Source organism: Chiloscyllium punctatum, chromosome 6 (assembly GCF_047496795.1).
Source record: "Chiloscyllium punctatum isolate Juve2018m chromosome 6, sChiPun1.3, whole genome shotgun sequence".
In the NCBI taxonomy this organism is placed as follows: domain Eukaryota; kingdom Metazoa; phylum Chordata; class Chondrichthyes; order Orectolobiformes; family Hemiscylliidae; genus Chiloscyllium; species Chiloscyllium punctatum.
In genome coordinates this window covers 87,679,225-87,701,222 of record NC_092744.1, presented here as the reverse complement: position 1 = coordinate 87,701,222, position 21,998 = coordinate 87,679,225, and the positions used below count along the sequence as shown (strand labels likewise).

Sequence of the window (21,998 nt, the reverse complement as noted above, 5' to 3'; positions counted from 1 at the left end):
GTTTTGGACCTCCCTACCCTTTGGAAAACACCTTGTCTATTTACCCTATCCATGATTTTATAAACATATATAAGGTCACTCCTCAGCCTTCAATGCTCCAGTGAAAACAAGCCCAGCTTATTCAGCCTCTGCCAATAGCTCAAACCCTCCAACTCTGGCAACATCTTTGTAGATCTTTCCTAAACTCTTTCAAGTTTCACAACATCCTTTCTATAGCAGGGAGACCAGAATTGTCCACAGTATTCAAAAATTGGTCGAACCAATGTCCTGTACAACATCACGTCCCAACTCCTATACTGAATGCACTGACCAATAAAGGCGAGCAGACCAAACGCCTTCTTCACTATCCTAACTGTCTGCAACTCAATTTTCAAGGAACTATGAACCTGCACTCCAAGGTCTCTTAGTTCAGCAACACTCCCCAGGACCTTAAGTGTATAGGTCTTGCCCTGATTTGCCTTTCCAAAATACAGCACCTCACATTTATCTAAATTAAACTCCACCTGCCACTTCTTGCCACATTGTACTCATTTAAGTTTTGTTTCTTTTTTACCCTCTCAGACTCTGGTCCCATCAACAAGCCTTGATTCTGTCCTCCCTTCCCCGCACCCTACTAGTTAAGAGTATCAAATCTAGATTTATGTAGTCAAGTCAAAGAATAGGAATTAAACCAGGAACATTTTGACCTTGAACTGAGAGTGACATCAATGGAACCACGGCTGACACTATGTCGTTCCTTTAACAAAATAATTTTTTCCAAATCTCTTCCCAGAAGCATCTCAAAACAAAATATGACTTTAAAGCAGATATAATGACAGATAGCCAAAAGACTTGGTCAAAGACGCAGGATTTAAGGAACACCTTAAAAGGGGAAAGAGAGAGAAAAGTATACTGAGGAGCAGAATGGGAACATAGAACATAGAGGAAAATGTAGAGAGAGATTTCCCTAGGTACAGTCCCAGGAGGTTAAAACATGACCACCAGTGATTCGAATACCAGGATGTGAGTTCTAAAATGAAGGTAATGTTTAACTTAGTAAGATAGTTGCTTTGACTCCATCCCCTTCCCCACCCCATCTTACAGTGTGTTTACCAATCTTCAATACGATACAAGCAGTTCTGAAGCTTTCTCCATGAACAAATGTGCCTCAGTTTAATGATGTACTTGATCTGTACATTTCTGAATCTTCTCACATGCAACCCAGCAATACGGTTCAGGAGCTCAGTGCTGCAATGAGGAGCTGTTTTTTTTCCCCACTTAAATAAAGGTGCGGAGGTTAATAGGGACTAATTTATGTTAAGCATTTTCCTAATTCCTTCCCACAGGGCTAACAGTTTCACACTGATAGCTTGCAGCACTTCATCATTGTTGTGTTATTTTCCCATTTTAATATCCCTTTTGAATAGGTCAAACTTACACTCAATATGAACACAGTAATGCAGGAGCCATATTCTCTTTCCTTATCATGGGTCCACTCTGCAAGATCCTCTCTGAGATGTAGGGCTGCCATTCGGTATGTCACCCAAGTGGTTAACATCAGTGACTCTGCCCAGACAGTCCTTCACACCCGTGCAATGGTGAGCAGAATCTGAAGATCAAGAGTAGGAATGATAGATTTTCACCATCATTCATCAACCCAACACTTCTGAGGACAGCCAAGATGCTGCCTTCAATTGTTCCCTGACACAATATTTAAACATTAGGATTAGGAGCCCCTCAATCTTCTCTGCTCTAAGGAAAACAACCCCTGATTGTCCGAGCTTTTCTTGTAACTGAAACTCTCCAGCGCTGGCCACATCCTGGTAAATCTCCTCTGCACCCTCTCCAATGCTACCACATCCTTCCCATAATGTCGATTGCAGCACTGCACACAATACCCCTGCATTGGCCTAACCAACTTTTCAGACAGTTCCAGCATCACCTCCCTGCTCTTAAATTCTATGTCGCGAATAACGAAGGTGAGTATTCCATTTGCTTTCTTAACTCCTTTATAAACCTTCATCATAAGATAATCAAACTTTCCCAAGAATTAGTCAGGCAAACTTTTTCTGAATTGCTTCAATAGATTTATATCATTTCTTAGGCAAGGAGACCAAAACTACTCAGTACTCCAGATGTGGTCTCACCAATGTCCTGTACAGCTGTAGCAAATCATCCCAACTTCCACATTTCATTTCCCTAGCAATGATAGGTCCTACAACATGGAGACAGGTTCTTCAGCCCAAACTGGTCCATGCCGGCCAAACTGTACATCCACACTAACCCTATTTTCCTGCCCATATCCTTCTAATCCTTTCCTATCCATGTATTTGTCCAAATGCCTTTTAAATGTTGTTAATGTACCCGCCCCAACCACTTCCACTGGCAGCTCATTCCCTATGCATACCACCCTCTCTATAAAACGTTGCCCTCAAGTTCCCTTTTATCCTTTCCCCTCTAACCTTAAACTGATGCCCTCAAGTCCTTGATTCCTCAACCCTGCGAGAAAGATGGAATTCATTCACCCTATCCATGCCTCTCATGATCTTATCCACTTCTATAAGATTCCCCCACCCCCCCAAGTCTCCTATGCTCTGAAGAATAAAGTCCTAGCTTATCCAACCTCTCCTTATAACTCAGACCATTGAGTCCAGGCAACATTCTTGTAAATTCCTTCTGCACTCTTTCCAGTTTAATAGCATCCTTTCTATTACTAGGTGACCAAAATTGAACACAATACTCCAAGTGCTGTCTCACCAACATCCTGTATAACTGCAGCATAACTTCCCAAATTCTATATTCAAAGCCCTGACTAATGAAGACCAGTGTGCCAAAAGCCTTGTTTACTGCCTTGTCTACCTGTGACTCCACTTTCAGAGAACTGTGAACCTGAACTCTAAGCTCCCTCTGTTTCACTACACTTCTTAAGGCCCTACCATTCACAATCCTACCTTGATTTGACTTTCCAAAATGCAAGACTTATCGATATTAAACTCCATTTGCTATACCTCACTCCACTTCCCCAGTTGATCAAGGTTCTGCTGCAATTTCTAATAACCTTCCTCACTGTCCATGATATTGCCTATTTTAGTGTCATCTGCAAACTCACTAATCATACCTTGTACGTTCTCATCCAAGTCATTGATATGGATAACAAACAGCAATGGGCCCAGTGCCAACCCCTGAGGCACTCCAGAAGCTTCAGGCCTCCAGTCCTACAAGCATCCTTCCACTATTACACTCTGTTTCCCACCAACAAGCCCATTTTTTTCCAATTTGCCAGCTCCCTGTAGATTCCATGCAATCTAACCTTCAAGAGCAGTCTACCATTTGGAATCTTATCAAAGGCCTTGCTAAAATCCATATAGTCTATGTCTACCACCCTACCCTCATCAACCTTCCTGGTCAATTCATCAAAGAACTCGAACAAATTTGTGAGGTATGATCTGCCACACAAAGCTATGCTGACTATTCCTAATCAAACCCTGTCTTCCCAAATGCATGTATACCTTATCTCTCAGAATCTTCTCAAGTAAGTTACCCACCACATATGTTAAGCTTATTGCTCTAAAGGCCCCAGGCTTTTCTTTGCAGCCTTTCTTGAATAATGGCACAACATTCATGACCCTCCAGTCTTCACTGATTTTTGTCTCCCTTACCACTCACTTTACCTGCATACTAACATCAAGGGATTCATGTACAGGGACACCCAGATCCTTCTGTACTTCAACTTGCTAAAATCTCTCTCTATTTAAATGACAAGCTGCTTTCTTAATCAACCAGACAACATGGATAAGTTCCGATCTTCCTACACTGTACTCCTGCTGTTAAAGTTTTACCTACTTATTTACCTACCTAAATCTCCTGATAGATTCCCTATGTCCCTGTGGCACACAATACATCACATTGAGTATTACAGCATGGAAACAGACCCTTTGTCCAACTCATCCATGCTGACCAGACATCCCAATCTGACCTTGTCCCATTTGCCAGCATTTGGCCCATGTCCTTCGTAAACCCTACCTATCCATATACTTATCCAGGTGCCTTTTAAGTGTTGTAATTACACCTGCTTCTACCACTTCCTCTGGAAGTTTGTTGAAGAGATTATGCTCGAAACAGCAACTCTCCTGCTTCTTGGATGCTGCCTGATCAGCTGTGCTTTTCCAGTGCCACACGTTTTGACTCATACGTGCAGCGCACTCTTGTGAAAAAGTTACTTGCCGGGTCTTTTTTAAATCTTTCCTCTCTCACATTGAACCTATGCCTTCAATTTTAGACTTACATCGGGTAAGCTCTCCTGCTTAATTTAAAACCAGCAACACAGAAAAGATTTATCCCGTGCAGCAATCTGTATAAATTATGTGGCCAAGTTGTATTTAAAGTAAAAATTAACAACTTTATTCCTTAAAGTATAACAGAGTAAAATTAACTAACAACTATTTACCATTCCTTATTCTAACCTATTACCGTCCCTTCAATAATACTAGTCTGATAAAACTCCCAACTAAGATTTACAAAACCACACTTCATATCTCAAAACCAGGCAGCTTTTGTTCTTCTATTTGGATCTTCTTGTGTCTTCCTTTCCTTTGCTTAGGAATTTCTGCATCACAGGTTGCTGATCGAAAAGGTACTTTTAAGAGAGATATTTTGTTCGAGCAGTCTTCCACGTGCTAGGATGTGGTAATTCTCCTCTCAACTGTTCAATTCCACCCTCCCACCCCGGTATTATACCCCAGAGCATCAGATCGTGTCATTGGCTTTTAAGATTATCAATACCATCAATTCAAATTTGATTAGAATCTGGTACTTTTTTGGGGGTATAATTTAAACTGATTGGCTGAATTCAAATTTGTTTTTGTCTCCAGGCAACAAACTAATCGAGTTTTTCGATCCAGTGTTAACATACACTGATGCCTTATTGAGAACACTTGGTGCTGTCTCTGATAGTTCTACTGCTTTTAACTCTCTTAAAAGGTACACCCACATCTTCATAACACCTCTCCCCTTCAGAAGAAAATGAACTATCATAATGAAAAGATAGTTTCATTTTTTTTCTCTACTTTTAAAAGACATTACCCTAACATACAGATAACTTGACTTTAAGTTCTCCTTCTGAAAATGTGTTGCTGGAAAACCGCAGCAGGTCAGGCAGTATCCAAGGAGCAGGAGAATCGACATTGCGGGCATAAGCCCTTCTTCAGGAAAGAAGGGCTCATGCCTGAAGAAGGGCTCATGCCCGAAATGTCGATTCTCCTGCTCCTTGGATGCTGCCTGACCTGCTGTGCTTTTCCAGCAACACACCTTCAGCTCTGAACTCCAGCATCTGCAGTCGTCACTTTCTCCTATAAGTTCTCCTTAACTTTTTCCTATCTACCTGTATATGTATAACATTAAATAAATACAAATCTCATCTAAACTCTATCAGTTAAATCCGCAATAATGCTTCTGCGATTACATTCTTCCTCACAACTTGTATGATTTTTAATTAGAAGTCTGTAACATAAGACTCCAACAAAATAGTCTCATATTCTTACCTTAAAAAAAACTAAAGAATGTAAGTGGATTGTGGTCAGTGTACACAACTGTCTCCAACGCATTGTTCGTGACATACACATTAAAATGCTGTAAGGCCAGGACCAAACTCAATAATTCCTTTTTGATTGTGGAGTATTTCCTCTAGTGGATGTTGATCTTCTTCGAAAAGTAACCAGCTGGCAGTTCAATCCCATCCTCACCTTCCTGTCGGAGTACAGCTCCAACTCCTATGTTATTAGCATTGATGATGACTTTAAAAGTTTTGAAAACGTTGGTGTAGCTAAAACTGGTTTGGTGGTTAATATTGATTTCAAATGGTCACATGCCTCCTGGTATGATTCTGTCCACCGAAACTTTGTGTTCTTCAGCAACTCAATTAAGGGTGCCACTACACTGCTGTAGTTTGGAATAAACTTCCAATAGAATCCGCTGAGTCCTAACAATCGAAGCACCTCTTTCTTCGAGGTTGGTCGTGGAAATTCCTTGATAGCCCTCGTCTTTGCATTTCATGGGGTCAACCTTCCATGACCAATGTTATGGCCCAAGAATGTCACCTCTGCTTCCACGGATTCCATTTTATTTAAGTTTATCACCAGTTTTGGTTCTCCTAGTCATTCAAAGAGTTCTGCCAACTGTACCATGTGATCATTCCAGGTCTTACTAAGGATCACGACATCATCCAGAGTGACATTCTTTGGTCTCCAGTTGGATGACATCTTTCCAAAATCTATGAAGTTTTGGAAAATTAGCACTAATGTATCTATTATGTCAATAGACTCTTCTTTTTAAGAACATACAACAAAGTACATCAGGACACAGGGATTATTAACGTGCAGTTTTAATAATTCTGTCAATCACATTTCCTTGCCGATTGTAATTGTTTTAAGCTGTTTTTCTTTCACTTTCTGATTCAGAATTATTTCTGGGATAGAATTTACGTTCTCTGCAAAAGAAAACCAGAAGAAGTTTAGATGCTATAAATCGAAACAAAAGCAGAAATTGCTGGAAATGTTCAGCAGGTCTGGCAGTATCTGTGGAGAGAAATCAGGTTAATGTTTCAGATCGAATGAACCTTCCTCAGAACTCAGCCCTTCTGCGGAAGGGTCACTGGACCCAAAACATTAACTCTGATTTCTCTCCACAGATGCTGCCAGACCTACTGAACTTTTCCAGCAATTTCTGTTTTTGTTTGTGTCCTCTACTGCTAAAAGAAAATATTAGTTCAATTCATCGACCATTTCCTTATTTGCCATTATTAACTGACCAGTCTTACAGTCCAGAGGAACTTAACTCACTCTTTTCCTTTCTAAATATCTGTAGAGACTCTTATGATCTAATTTATATTTCTAGCTAGCTTCCTCTTGTACTCTAAATTCTTCCAGCTTACTAATGGCTTTGTCATTCTTTGCTGTTATTTATATGCTGTTGAACCTTCTGACTTGTCACTCATCTTAGTTTAAAACAATGACTGAATATGATTGTGGCATTAGGTAGATTCCACTCATCAAAAGCCTGCCGCCTCTACAACTGACTGCCGCATCTCTGCCATATAGCACAACATGGCCAGCCTAGGATTAGATACTTGAAAACCCTAGGGATGAGCATCAAATCCAAACCACTCGATATTGTTAAGTGAGCTACTGGTGTATTGATCTTCCTGTTGTTTTGATAAAGAGCTTGTGACTCACTAGTGCCTGATAAATCCTTCTCTCATGTACCTGAGGTTTGAATCCCAGACTAGCCAAGGGGGTGAAATGATCTCACTTGCTGACTGCTGAGCACAAATTTGGGGACACTCAACTTCAAGGGAAGTTGGGTAGAGGTCTACAGCTCGATAACTCCACCCTACACAAAGTATTGCTGAATTTGGCACCATAACTCCGGTGAGACTGAAAATCTACTGTGTGGGAAACTTTGGTCAGTTGACTTGTGGATACAGAAGCCTAAAGCCTGACCTTAACCCTGTATCTAGTGGAACTAAGAGTACTGAGAAACTGGCACTTAGCTGCAGAGTAGTGGGCACATTTTCCATAGTTCATCATCTTGATAATGTTCAACTTAAAGATTTATCAGCAACAACATATTATGTTTTTATACCAACTTTAACATGATAAAATACTCCAAGGTGCCTTACAAGAATATCGTAAAGCAAAATTGGATTCTAAACCAAACAAGGTGAATTGGTGATGCTAAATTGCCCATTGTGTCCAGGAATGTGCAGGCTAGGTAGGAAATGCAGGGTTACAGGAATTGGATCGGGAGGTTTGGGTGTGGATGGGGTGCTCTTTGGAGGGGCGGTGTGGACTCAATGGGCCAAATGGCCTGCTTTCACACTGTAGGGATTCTATATTAGGGCCCAGGGGCAAAGGTTACTTCACAAAAATATATTTTAAGAAGCAACTTGAAGCTGGAAGGACAGGTGAAGAGGGTTAGAGAGGAAATTTGAGAGTTGAGGCCATGGCATTGGTGGAATGATTGAAACCTGGGATGGTCTAAATTTCTGCACAGCCAGTTTCAGGCAGTCCAATAATTTAGCATTTCCCTAGCACCCTTCCTGATCTCAGGATGTCTCAAAACACTTCACAGCCAATGAAGCACTTTTGAAGTGTAACCATTATTGGAATGTAGTGCCAATTAATTTGCGCAATACAGGCTCCCACAAAACCATTAGCATACATTGCTGGATAATCTTGTAATTATGTGGTTTGAAATGTAAATATTGGCACAGGCACAACAGGGAATTCACCTGCTCTCCTTTGAAAGAGCGCCAGGATTTTCTTCATACACCCACCTGAGACAGCAGTCAGAGTTGAACATCAGCAGCTGATAGTGCCTCGCTGCTGCACAGTCTGGTTTATGGACTCGAGTTTCAGGTTTAAACTCCCAGACCTTCTGACTCCGAAGGAAGTGAGAGTGCTAGCTATTAAGCCACAGGTAACATGGTGCAGTTGCTAAGGGTCTTTCACCTAGGGAAACACCATGGCAACAAACAAAGATGCTAACATGGGTCTGTCATTAACTGTGCAGGGTGGAAAGATCCCCGTGCGATGGACCGCACCTGAAGCAATTGCGTATCGCAAGTTCACTTCAGCCAGTGATGTTTGGAGTTATGGAATTGTCATGTGGGAAGTGATGTCATTCGGAGAGAGGCCTTACTGGGACATGTCAAACCAAGACGTAAGTAGTTTTGTCATACAATTTGGTGCATAATACAACCTGAACAACACAGGAAATAATTTTGAGAATTAAATAATAAGAAAAATGCATGATTGCTGATAAAGGAGAACAGAAAACGTTTCATGTTAAACCAGTACATGAGAGTTCATTCTTCAAACTGACCCAGAACATTGCCGAGTAAATGTACTTGCCTCTGTCTTTCACAAACTGATGGATATTCTGACAGTGTAATTGATTCCAAACCCAACATTTTAAGACCAGCCAGTGAAATAATGGGTAAGTGTTGGTTCGCTCACCAAATCTTCCTCAAACGTCCTTAGGATATGGATAAATACCCAATGCTGCAAAGATAAGGCCTGGGTTATTTTCATTGACAGACTTCTGTCTGCCTCTTCAGACTGGCATGTAAATAGATTTGGATAAGACAGAGGTGGGGGTGTAGGATGGGCGTTTCGGGGGATGGGGGGGTAACTGATTGAATGGTGGGGAATGGATCCGGCAAGGAGCTCAGAGCGGAAGAAGCTGAAATACCCACTTCAGGGCCCATGGGAACACTTTTGCTTTTCCAAGCAATTATAAAGGAAAGCAAAATAATAAAAGAACATCTTTATGTCCCAACTTTATTCTGCCAAGCTTCAGCCTGGCACATTAAAGAACGACAACTTTCTCACTCACTTTGGAGTTAAAATTCAAGCCACAGCCCAAGGATAGACTTATTTAAAGAAAGACCCCATTGTATCGGGTCCTGATTTATGGGTGCCTTTGGTGCCTGCTCAGAACAGATTAAATTTCAGGTCAGTTGTAAATTGGTGTTTCACTACCTACCTTCCCAGTTTCATCTGGACATACATATATAGGGATAATATTCCCCAGTGAGTTCTATGGTTCTCCTTCATGAGGAAATACCCTCATGAGCAAAACATGTTTTTTTTCTCTCTTATTTCTCTCCCTAAGAATATCTCCATAGCTTTCTCCTTCTAATTGGTTTTCTTTGTTTTCTTTTGAGAGTGCGTGAGATAACAGGGATTGAAATCATTTCTTTGTCCTAATCAGCATAATGTGGTGCTGCTGTGCATAATGACAAGCTGATTAGCCACTAATGGGCTTTGATTAGCGGTTTGATTTTTCCTCCATGAACCCCTGGCATCCAAACAGATGTTATGACACCAAGAAAACTTTGAGCATTTGGATAACGCTGATTGTGTCCATAACTCCGACAGGAGCTGACACACAGTCATAGAATCATAGAGCACAGAAACAGGCATTTCGGTCCAGCTAGTCCATCTTGAACATAATCCCAAACTGAACTAATCCCACCTGCCTGCTGCTGGCCCATATTTCAGCAAGCCTTTCCTCTTCACGTACTTAAGTGTCTTTTGAAAGTTGTAATTGCACCCATATCCATCTGTTCCTTGGGAATTCATTCCACACATGAACCACCCTCTGTGTAAAATATTTGCTCCTCATGTCTTTTCGGAATCTCTTTCCTCTTACCTTAAAAATGTTCCCCCGAGTCTTGAAATCCCCCATCCTAGGGAAAAGACAACTCCGTTACCTATATTTATACCCCTCATTATTTTATAAACATCTATCAGGTCACCTCTCAACCCTTCATACCGAGTAACATCATGGGAAATCTCTTCTGAACCATCTCCAGTTTATAATGTCCTTCCTATCACTGGGTGACCAAAACTGGACCCACTTGGTCCATTCTCCATAGTTTTTGAGCACCAACATTCAGACATTTGCAACAAGCAATGATGAATTGGAATACTTTCCAAACAAAAAGAAACTAGACACTATGAGAAATTATAAAGTACAGATACACGTCAGTTAAAGTTGGTAGACAGGTGCAAAAAGCCAAAATGAACATTATTGTTCATTTCCAAAGGAATAGAAGTTATACTGCAGTTATACGGGGTCTTGGTGTCCACGTTTTTTAATCTTCACAGAGGACCATGAGTCTTTAGAACTCTCTTCCTCAAAGGTCTGTGGAAGCAAGTCCTTGAATCATTTTGAGGCAAAGATTGTTGATAAGCCAAGGGTGAAAGGTTACCAGGGGTTTAAATAGAAATGTCGAGTGATCAGATCAGCCATGATCATACTGATTGGAGGAGCAGGTGTCAGGAACCTACTCCTGCTCCTGATGTGTGGAATACTTCATACAGTCTTGGGCATCACATCTCCGAAAGGAGGTATTGGTTGTGGTGGTACCACAGTGCTGATTCATTAGAGTGATACCCCAGTACAAAAGGTTAAGTTATGGCTCATATTCACTTGAGTACATCAGACTTGGAGGGGTTTGGTAATTAAGGCAATTAAAACGTTAAAAGGACTCACTAGGGTGTATGCAGAGAATCTATTCCCTCTGACGGCAAAATCAGAACAAGAGGAAATCATCTTAACCTTTGGGTTTTCATTCACCATTCAGTTCGATCATGCCGGATCTATTCCTCAACTCCAATTATCTGTCCTCGGTTTGTATCCGTCAATAACCTCATCAAGGGAGGAGCTAATCTACTGCAGTGGCATGGGGCTTGGTGGTTAGCACTGCTGCCTCATAGCACCAGGCTTCATTTCCAACCTCAGGTGACTATCAGTGTAGAGTTCTCCCCATGTCTGCATTGATTTTCTCCAGGTGCTCTCGTTTTTTCCCACAGTCCAAAGGTGTGTCCAGGGATGTGCAAGTTAGAAGGATTGGCCATGTGAAATATAGGGTTAAAGGGTAGGGTCTGGGTGAGAAGCTCCTCAGAGGGTCGGTGTGGGCTGAATGGCCTACTACCACACAGTAGGGATTCAATGATCTCAAACTTGAAAGGCGCACAGCCTTTTGAGAGAGAAACTTCTGGACTTTTACTAGCCTTTGTGTGAGAAATTGTTTCCTGATTTCCTGCTAGCTGCAAGTTAATTTGATATCTATAGACGCATCAGTTACAGATTGCTTGGATCTCTGAACCCGGTGCATAGACACCCTCGATTAGTGGTAATCATTTCCATCCACTCTTCTGTTTTAGCTCTCGATTGGCAGATAGAATTAAATCATTTCAGATGACATGCATTCTGACATTCCTGGCGGTCAATTGGTGCGGAATGTTCTGCACTGGAGATGCCTAACACGTAACAGAAAGTCTATGGCTGACAGAAAAATAAATGCTAGTTATTTTCAGTTGAATGTATTTTTGACATCTATCCACCAGCGAGTGTTAACGGAGTTCAAATGTTAAACTCACTGTACTCCCCTTTCTTGTCAATTGTGTCGAAAGCACAGTGGGCCAGATGTGTACAAAGTCTTTGACTAAAGTCACCTCCTCAAAGCGTGATTCACCAGCAGTGCTGCTAAGACAGAGTCTGCTCGCAAGTCATTATTCCGAGCATTAATGAGGCTGCTTTTTTTTGTTCAACATTTATTTTAATTTCAATACTGGGTTTTGATGAGGGCCTCAGGCATGGCTGGTGAGGTAAAATGATTGAGTCTGACAACCCAAGAGATGAGAGACTCTGGCTGAGTAAGGCACTCTCTCCCAGCTCTGCCAGGAGGTTTTATCCCTCAAACACAGCGTCTCTTGTTTTTAATCAACAGGGAATAACAGTATTAAGGTTACCCAAGGTCAAGGAACGATGACAGATGATTATATTTAATGCTGTTCTGTGTTTGATTACTTGGCCTGCTTTTTCAACAGTTTACCTATCAATGTATGTGGAAGGATGCTGGGAGGCTTTAATGTTTTTCACCCTATTTGCATAATGGACCATATTAGCACCAAAAGTTGAGGTATAACATCAGTAAAATAACAAACAGGGATCTTATACAACAATCATTGCCCTCTTGTTCATTCTTGACTTCCATTAAGCATGTTCTTTCCATTCACCAGCGAGAAAGTCTTGGGGAGCTGAGGTTATTCATGTGGTAAAGCACTTTTTAATCTGAGGGTCCAGGATTCGAATCCAGGTACTGGTTTGGAGGTGCACTGGTAGTGTCCCTGCCTTGGGGACAAAGGATGTGGCTGCTGTGGTGATGTGTCTGATGTTGATGTTTAGAAAAAAGCTCTGACATGTTAATTCAATCTTTATTAAAGCAAACTATCCCCACAATATTTCACAGACAGAACAAATTAACTCCAACAGCAGCATACAATCTATCTGCATCACAAGTAATATTCATTCCATAGAAATGCCAACAAGAAACATTCTGACGACCACCTATTTCACATTCAGTGGTATTACTATCACTCAATTCCCCACTATTAACATCCTTGGGGTTACCATTGCCCAGACATTTAACTGGACTCACAACATATATGCAATGGCTACATGAGCAGCTCAGAGACTCGGAATGATGAGGGAAGTAATCCATTTCCTGACTCTTCAAAGTCTGTCCATCGTCTACAAGGCACAAGTCAGCCCACAATGACATACACCCCACTTACCTGGATGGGTACAGCTTCAACACTTGGGAAGCTTGACACTATCCAGGGCAAAACAGCCATCTTGATTGGTGTCACATCCACAAGCATCCACTGCCTCTACTACCGATGCTCAATAGTAGCATTAAGCATGTACTATCTCTAAGATGCACTGCAGAAATTTGCCAAATATCCTTAGACAACACTTTCCAAACCAACGACTTATTCTAGAAGGACAAGGACAGCAAATAGATGGGAATGCCACGACCTGCATTTTCCTCTCCAAGCCACTCACCATCCTGACATGGAAATATATCACCGTTCTTTCACTATCACTGGGTCAAAACCCTGGAATTCCCTCCCTAACAGCATTGTAGGTCTACATGCAGCACATGGACTGCAGTGGTTCAAGAAGTCCACCACCTTCTCACAGGCAATATAATGAGAAAAGAGACAGTTATATGTGAGACAGTGTTATATCTGAATGCACGCAGTATAAAGAATAAGGTGAATGAGCTTATGGTGGAGATTGAAATTGTCAGGTATGACGTGGTGGGCATCACGGAGATGTGGCTGAAAGGGAATCAGGATTGGGAGTTGAATATCCAAGACTATACAGCCTATTGAAAAGATAGGCAGGTCTCCAGAAGGGATGGGATTGCCTTGTTAGTACAAAATGAAATTAAATCAATAGTAAGAAACAAAGTTGGGTCAAATGGTGTAGAATCGGTATGGGTAGAATTGAGGAACCACAAAGGAAAAAAAAAACATAGTTGGAGTTACGTACAAGTCTCCAAACAGTATTCAGGAGCTGGGGCACAAGATACACCAGAAGATAGAAAAGATGTGTAGGAAAGGCAAAGTTATAGTGATCAGTATGCAGGTGGACTAGGAAAACCAAGTTGGTAAAACCAGGCTGGAAAATCAGGATCGCAAGAAAAGGAGTTTGTGGAATGTCTATGAGATGGCTTTTTGGAGCAGCTTGTGGTGGAGCCCACTCGGGAACAGGCAATGTTGGACTTAGTGTGTGCAATGAGGCAGACTTCATAAGGGAGCTTAAGGTGAAGGAACCCTTAGGATGCAGTGATCATAATACGATTGAATTTACTCTACAATTTGAGAGGGAGAAGATAGAATCAGAGGTAATGGTATTACAGCTGAATAAAGGCAACTACAGAGGCATGAGGGAGGAGCTGGGTAGAATTGACTGGAAGAGCAGCCTAGCAGGAAAGACAGTGGAACAGCAATGGCAGGAGATTCTGTGAGTAACTCCGGAGATATGGCAGAGATTCATCCCGAGGGAAAAGAAGAATGGTACATGAAGGATGAGGCAATCATGGCTGACTGGGGAAGTCAGGGATAGCATGAAAGCAAAAGAGAAAGCACATAATGTGGTGAAGGGCATTGAGAAACCAGAAAATTGGGAAGCTTCTAAAGACCAATAAAAAAAGAAATAAGGAGCGAGAAGGTTAAATATGAAGATAAGCTAGTCAGTAATATAAATGAAGAATATAAGAGTTTCTTTACATATATAAAGAGCAAAAGAGAGACAAAAGTGGACATTGGACTGCTGGAAAATGACACTGGAAAGATAGTAGTGGGGAAAAATGAAATGGCTGAGGAACTGAATAATTACTTTGTGTCGGTCTTCACAGTGGAGGACAGGAGTAATATCCCAAAAATTCAAGACAGTGAGGGAGAAGAGCTGAGTATAGTGGCCATCACCAAGGAGAAGGTGCTAGAAAAACTGGGTGGCCTGAAGGTGGATAAACCACCTGGATCAGATGGACTAACCTCAGTCATGGGTAAGATCCCGGAATCCATGGTGAAGGATGAGATTTTTGAACATTTGGAAGTGTTTGGTGAAATAGGACAAAGTCAACATGGTTTCATCAAAGGGAGGTAATGCCTGACAAATCTTCTAGAATTCTTGAGGAAGTAATGAGCAAGTTCGACAAATGTGATCTACCTGGACTTCAAGAAGGCCTTTGACAAGGAGGCTACTGAGTAAGGTAAGGCCCAAGGTGTGAGGGGTAAGGTGCTAGCATGGATAGAGGCTTGGCTGTCTGGCAGAAAGCAGAGAGTGGGGGATAAAAGGCTCATTATTAAGATGGCAGCTAGTGACAAGTGGTGTTCAGTGTTGGACCACAACCTTTCACTTTGTACATTAACGACCTAGACGAAGGAACTGAGGGCATTATAGCTAAGTTTGCAGATGATACAAAGATAGGTAGAGGGACAGGTAGCATTGAGGAGGCAGGGAGGCTGCAGGATGATTTGGTAGGTTCGGAGAGTGGGCAAAGAAATGGCAGGTGGAGTTCAATGTGCGAAAGTTGAGGTCATGCACTTTGGTAGGAAGTATAGAGACATGGATTATTTTCTAAATGGGGAGAATATTCAGCAGTCTGACATGCAGTGAGACTTGGGAGTCCTAGTTCAGGATTCTCTCAAGGTAAACTTGCAGGTTGAGTCAGTAGTTAGGAAAGCAAATGCATTGATGGCATTTATTTGGAAAGGACTAGAGTATTTAAGCAGGGATGTACCTCTGAGGCTCCATAAGGTTCTGGTCAGACCACATTTGGAGTATTGTGTGCAGTTTTGGGCCCCATATCTCAGGCCCAGGAGCATGTTCAGAAAGAGTTCATGAGAATGATCCCAGGAATGAAAAGTTTAACATATGAGGAGCATTTGAGGACTTTGGGTTTATACTCGATGGAGTTTAGAAAGATGAGGGGGGGATCTAATTGAAACATGCAGAATACTGAATGGCCTGGACAGAGTGGATGTTGGGAAGATGTTTCCATTGGTAGGAGAGACTAGGACATGAGGGCATAGCTTTAAAGTAAAGGGAAGATCTTTTAAAACAGAAATAGGGAAAAACTTGTTCAGCCAGAGAGTGGTGAATCAATGGAGTTCATTGCCAAAAAAGGCTGTGGAGGCAACTCATTGAGTATATTTAAGACTGAGGTAGATAGGTTCTTGAGTATCAAAGGGATCAAGGGTTATGGGGAGAAAGTGGGAGACTGGGATTGAGAAACTTATCAACCATGATTGAATGGGTGGGTAGACCCATGGCTGAATTGTCTAACTTCTGCTCCTATGTCTTACAGTCTAACGAGGAATGGGCAATAAATGCTGGCCTGCCAGTGATGCCCACATCTCACAAGTGAATAAAACTTTGTACTGTTTTCTGTCATATTTTGTATCACTATGCAGCTAAAGAAACCATGTTACTCATGTCAAAGCACTAAGCTTCTATATTATTATAGAAACAATATAACAAAGATATAACAATGAACTGTGGGCACTGGAAACCTGAAACAAAAACAAACTGCTGGAAAATCACTGCAGGTTTGGCAGCAATTATGGAGAGAAAACAGAGTTAATGTTTCAAGTTCAATAATTTCTGATTTTGTTTCACCAAGTTCCTAAATTCACTGTCTTAACCCAACAACCTGTCCCCATTTCTCTCCTTCTTTAAGAAAACCTACGACTTTGACCAAGTTTTCAGTTATTTGATTTCAGGTCAAAATGAAAGGTGAAATTCCAATCCAGCGCTGAGGGAGCGCTACACTGTTGGAGATGTGGTTTTGGGCAAGACATCAAGCTGAGACCTGTCTGCTCTCCTTGTGTGATTATATAAAGGATTCTGTCCCACTGTTGCAAGAAGAACTGGAGAGTTCCTCAGCTAAGTCATCAGGTCATCCTAGTCTTGCAGTTTATGGCATTATATGTGAAACAACAGATTTAAATCGATTTTTCTCCACTAATACACCGACTATACTTCCTTGATTGTAAAGGGCATCTTCAGATGTGAAAGATGCTCTAAGACTAATAGGTACTGTGTCAAGTCCTGGTCACCCTGTTGTAGGAGGGATACTATGAAAGCTGGAGAGTATTCAGAAGAGATCTGCCAGGATGTTGCTGGCAATGGTGACTTTACATTATAAGGAGGATAGGCTGGGGCATTTTTCACTGGAGTGCGGGTGGTTGAGGGTGACCTCATCGAGGTATAGGTGAGGTGAATGACGAGTGTCTTTTTCCGAAGGGTTGGGGATTTCAAGACTCGGGCCATATTTTTAAGGTGAGAGGAGAAAGATTTACAAAAGCATGAGGGGCAACGTTTTAACACAGAGTGTGGTTTGTGTGTGCTATGAACTTCCCAAGGAAATGGTGGATGTGGGTCCAGTTGCAATGTCTTAAATGCATTTCGATAAGTACATGAATAAGAAATGTTTGGAGGGATATGGGCCAAGTGTAGGCAGGTGAGATGAGTTTAACCTGGGATTATGGTCGGCATGGGCTGGTTGGACCAAAGAGTCTGTTTCTGTGCTGTATGTCTCTATGAATACTGGTCCTCTCCTTTCTTTAACTGTGAGTGAGGAGAATTCCAACTGAACACTTCTTTCTTAAAGTTAACTTAAGGATCTTTGTAACTTGCATTGTCTGTTTGAAAAGCACTTCATAATGGGCCATGTTTTCCATGTGTTTCCAGGTAATCAATGCAATTGAGCAGGATTATCGTTTGCCACCACCCATGGACTGCCCAGCGGCCCTGCACCAGCTCATGTTAGACTGTTGGCAGAAAGACCGAAACTCCAGACCCAAGTTCGCCCAGAACGTCAACACTCTCGACAAAATGATCCGGAATCCTACCAGCCTGAAGACCATGGCCACCATCACCGCAGTGTAGGCATTTCACGTCTTCTCAATCGCATGCCAGAATTGGTGACGCTGTTACCCAGCTGGTTCTGCATGTGGCAGTGGTCATCAAGGCTGACGCATAGAGATCGATTTCAGTCCCCATTGGGTACCACATGTTGCTCCCTGTCTGGCTAGAGGAGATAAAATCCATAGAAACGCAGAAACTGGAAGCAGGAGGAAGCCACTCGGCCCATTAAGCACCTGCTGCCATTCAGGATAATCATGATTCATCCTCTATCTCAATGCCATACCCCTGCTTTCTGCCTATACCCTTGCTCACTCCCCATACCCCAACTGTCTCCCCATACGTTATCTCACTGCTCATACCCAAACTTGCTCCCCATACCATGGCTCTCTCCCCAGACCCCAACTCTCTCCCAAAAACCCCAGCTCCCACCCCATAATCCAGCTCTCTCCCCATACCCCGGCTCTCTCCCCATACCCCGGCTCTCTCCACATACCCCAGCTCTGTCCCCATACCCCAGTCCTCTCCCTATATCCCAGCATGCTCCCCATATCCTTGCTCGCTCCCCATACCTCTGAGCGCTCCCCATATCCCTGCTGTCTTCCCACACCCCACCTTACTCCCCATACCCCGGCTCTTTCCCCATACCCCTGCACGCTCCCCATCCCCCAGTACTCTCCCTGCACCCAAGCTCTATCCCCATACCCCAGTCCTCTCCCCTTACACCAGTCTCTCCCCACATCCCAGCTCTCTCCTCATACTCCTGCGCACTCCCCATACCCCAGTCCTCTCCCCATACCCCAGCTAACTCCCCATACCCCAGCTGTCTCACCATGCCCCTGCTCTCTCCCCATACCCCAACTCGCTCACCATACCCTAGCCCACCCCCATACCCTAGCTTGCTCCCCATACCCCAGCTCTCTCCCCATAACTCAGCGCTCTCCCCATGCCTCAACTCACTCACTATACGCCAGGTCTCCCCCATACCCCAGGACTCTCCCCTTAACCCAGCTCCCTCCATTTACCCCAGCTCACTCCCCATATCCCAGCTCTCTCCCCATACCCCAGCTCTCACTCCATAACCCAGCTCGCTCCCCATACTCCTGTTCTCTCCTCCACCTCTGCACTCTCCCTATACCCCAGCTCGCTCCCCCTGCCCCAGTTCACTCCCCATACCCCTGCTCTCTACCCATACCCATCCCTCTCCCTGGACCACAGACATCTCCCCATACCCCAGCTCTCTCCCCTTACCCCTGCTCTCTCCCCATACTCCAGACATCTCCCCATCCCCCAGCACTCTCCACTTACCCCAGCTCTCTCCCCATGCCCCAGCCCTCTCCCCGTACCCCAGCTCATCCCCATACACCAGCCCTCTCCCTCTATCCCAGCCATCTCCCCAAACCCCAGCTCTCTCCCCTTACCCCAGCTCGCTTCCCCACCCCAGCACTCTCCCTATATGCCAGCTTTCTCCCCATATCCCTGTGCGCTCCCCATACCCCAGCTCGCTCCCCATACCCCAGCTCTCTCCCCATACCCCTGTGCGCTCCCCATACCCCTGTGCGCTCCCCACACCCCTGCGGGCTCCCCACACCCCTGTGCGCTCCCCACACCCCAGCTCTCTCCCCATACCCCAGCACTTTCCCCATACCCCTGCTCTCTCCCCATACCCCTGCGCGCTCCACATACCCCAGTCGTCTCCCCATACCCCAGCTCTCTCCCCATTCCCCTGTCCTCTCCCCATACCCCAGCTCGCTCCCTACACCCTTGCACGCTCCCCATACCCCTGTGCGCTCCCCACACCCCTGCGGGCTCCCCACACCCCTGTGCGCTCCCCACACCCCAGCTCTCTCCCCATACCCCAGCACTTTCCCCATACCCCTGCTCTCTCCCCATACCCCAGCTCTCCCCATACCCCTGCGCGCTCCACATACCCCAGTCATCTCCCCATACCCCAGCTCTCTCCCCATTCCCCTGTCCTCTCCCCATACCCCAGCTCTCTCCCCATTCCCCTGTCCTCTCCCCATTCCCCTGTCCTCTCCCCATACCCCAGCTCTCTCCCCATTCCCCTGTCCTCTCCCCATACCCCAGTCGTCTCCCCATACCCCAGCTCTCTCCCCATTCCCCTGTCCTCTCCCCATACCCCAGCTCTCTCCCCATTCCCCGTCCTCTCCCCATACCCCAGCTCTCTCCCCATACCCCTACTCTCTCCCCATACCCTGCGCGCTTCTCATACCCCAGCTCTCTTCCCATACCCCAGCTCTCTCCCAATATCCCTACTCTCTCCCCATACCCCTGCGTGCTCCAAATACCCCAGCTCTCTCCCCATCCCCCAGCTCTCTCCCCATACCCCAGTCCTCTTCCCATCCCCCTGCACGCTCCCCATACCCTAGCTCTCCCCACACCCCTGTGCGCTCTCCACACCTCTGCCTGCTCCCTACACCTCTGCGCGCTCCCCATACCCCAGTCCTCTCCCCCATACCCCAGCTCTCCCCCATACCCCCGCTCTCTCCCCATACCCCAGCTCTCTCCCCATACCCCAGCTCTCTCCCCATACCCCCGCTCTCTCCCCGTACCCCAGCTCTCTCCCCACACCCCTGCGCGCTCCCTATACCCCTGCACTCTCCCCATACCCCTGCACTCTCCCCATACCCCTGCTCTTTTCCCATACCCCTGTTCTCTCCCCACACCCTAGCTCTCCCCCCAAACCCCTGTGCGTTCCCCATATCCCTGGTCTCTCCCCGTAACCAAGCCCTTTCCCCGTAACCCAGCCATCACCCCATAACCCAGCACTCTTCCCGTACCCCAGCCATCTCCCCATACGCCAGCTCTCTCCCCTTAACCCAGCTGTCTCCCCCACCCCTGCACCGTCCATATACCCAGCTCTCTCCCAACACCCAGCTTACTCCCCATACCCCAGCTCTCTCCCCCACTCCTGCGCACTCCCCACACCCCGCAATCTCCCCACAACCCAGCTCTCTCTCCATACCCCAACTCTCTCCCCATACCCCAACTCTCTCCCCATACCCCTGCTCTCTCCCCATACCCCTGCTCTCTCCCCATACCCCTGCATTCTCCCCATACCTCTGCTCTCTCCCCATACCCCAGTCCTCTCCCCCACTCCTGCGCGCTCCCCACACCCCGCAATCTCCCCACAACCCAGCTCTCTCCCCATACCCCAGCTCGCTCCCCATACCTCAGCTCTCTCCCCATACCCCTGCTCGCTCCCCATACCCCAGCACTCTCCCCTTACCCCAGCTCTCTTCACCTACCCCGGCTCATTCCCCATACTGCAACACTCTCCCCATACCCCTGCTCGCTCCCCATACCCCTGCTCTCCCCACATCCCAGCTCTCTCCCCACACCCCTGCGTGCTCCCCATACCCCAGTCCTCTCTACATACGTCAGCTCTCTCCCCATACCCCAGACCTCTCCCCATACCCCAGCTCTCTCCCCACACCCCTGCTCTCCCCACATTCCAGCTCTCTCCCCACACCCCTATGTGCTCCCTATACCCCAGTCCTGTCCACATACCTCTGCTCTCTCCCCACACCCCTGCACGCTCCCCATACCACTGCGCGCTCCCCATAACCCAGACCTCTCCACCTACCCCAGCTCTCACATACCCCAGCCCTCTCCCCATACCCCAGCTCTCTCCCCATACCCCAGCTCTCTCCCCATACCCCAGCTCTCTCCCCACACCCCTGCGCGCTCCCCATACTTCTGCGCGTGCGTGCTCCCCATACCCCCCGTCGTCTTCCCATACCCCAATTCACTCCCCCATACCCTTGCACTCTCCCCATACCCCAATGTGCCCCCCCCATATCCCAGTTCTCCCCTATACCCCAACTCGCTTGTCATACCCCAGCTCTTCCCGATACCCCAGCTCTCTCCACACATCCCTGCTCTCTCCCCATACCTCAGCTCTCTCCCCATACCCGAGCTCTCTCCCCATACCCCAGCTCTCTCACTATACTCCAATTCTCTCTCCATACCCCAGCTCTCTCCCCATGCCCCAGTCGTCTCCCTATGCCCCAAGCTCTCTCCCTATACCCCTGCTCTCTCCCCGTATCCCTGCTCTCTCCCCGTATCCCTGCTCTCTCCCCGTAGCCTAGCCCTCTCCCTATACCCCAGCTCAATCCCCATACCCAGCTCTCTCCTCCACCCCTGCACTCTCCCCATACCTCAGCTCACTCCCCAAAACCCAGCTCTCTCCCATTCCCCAGTCGTCT

At 45.5% G+C, this 21,998-nt stretch overlaps 1 protein-coding gene across 3 annotated transcripts in view; it reads left to right on the top strand.

Moving 5' to 3' along the window:
* The window catches only part of ephb1 (EPH receptor B1), a 511,139-nt gene that overhangs the window by 451,931 nt on the left and 37,210 nt on the right, over positions 1-21,998 (top strand). For all 3 annotated transcript variants that reach the window (XR_011960959.1, XR_011960958.1, XM_072573215.1), the window contains exons 13-14: positions 8,548-8,697; positions 17,596-17,789. Coding sequence is in view for 1 of the 3 variants with exons in the window: in XM_072573215.1 (XP_072429316.1) it covers positions 8,548-8,697; positions 17,596-17,789 (344 nt within the window). In the remaining 2 variants the exon portion in view is untranslated. The remainder of the gene's footprint in view (positions 1-8,547; positions 8,698-17,595; positions 17,790-21,998) is intronic.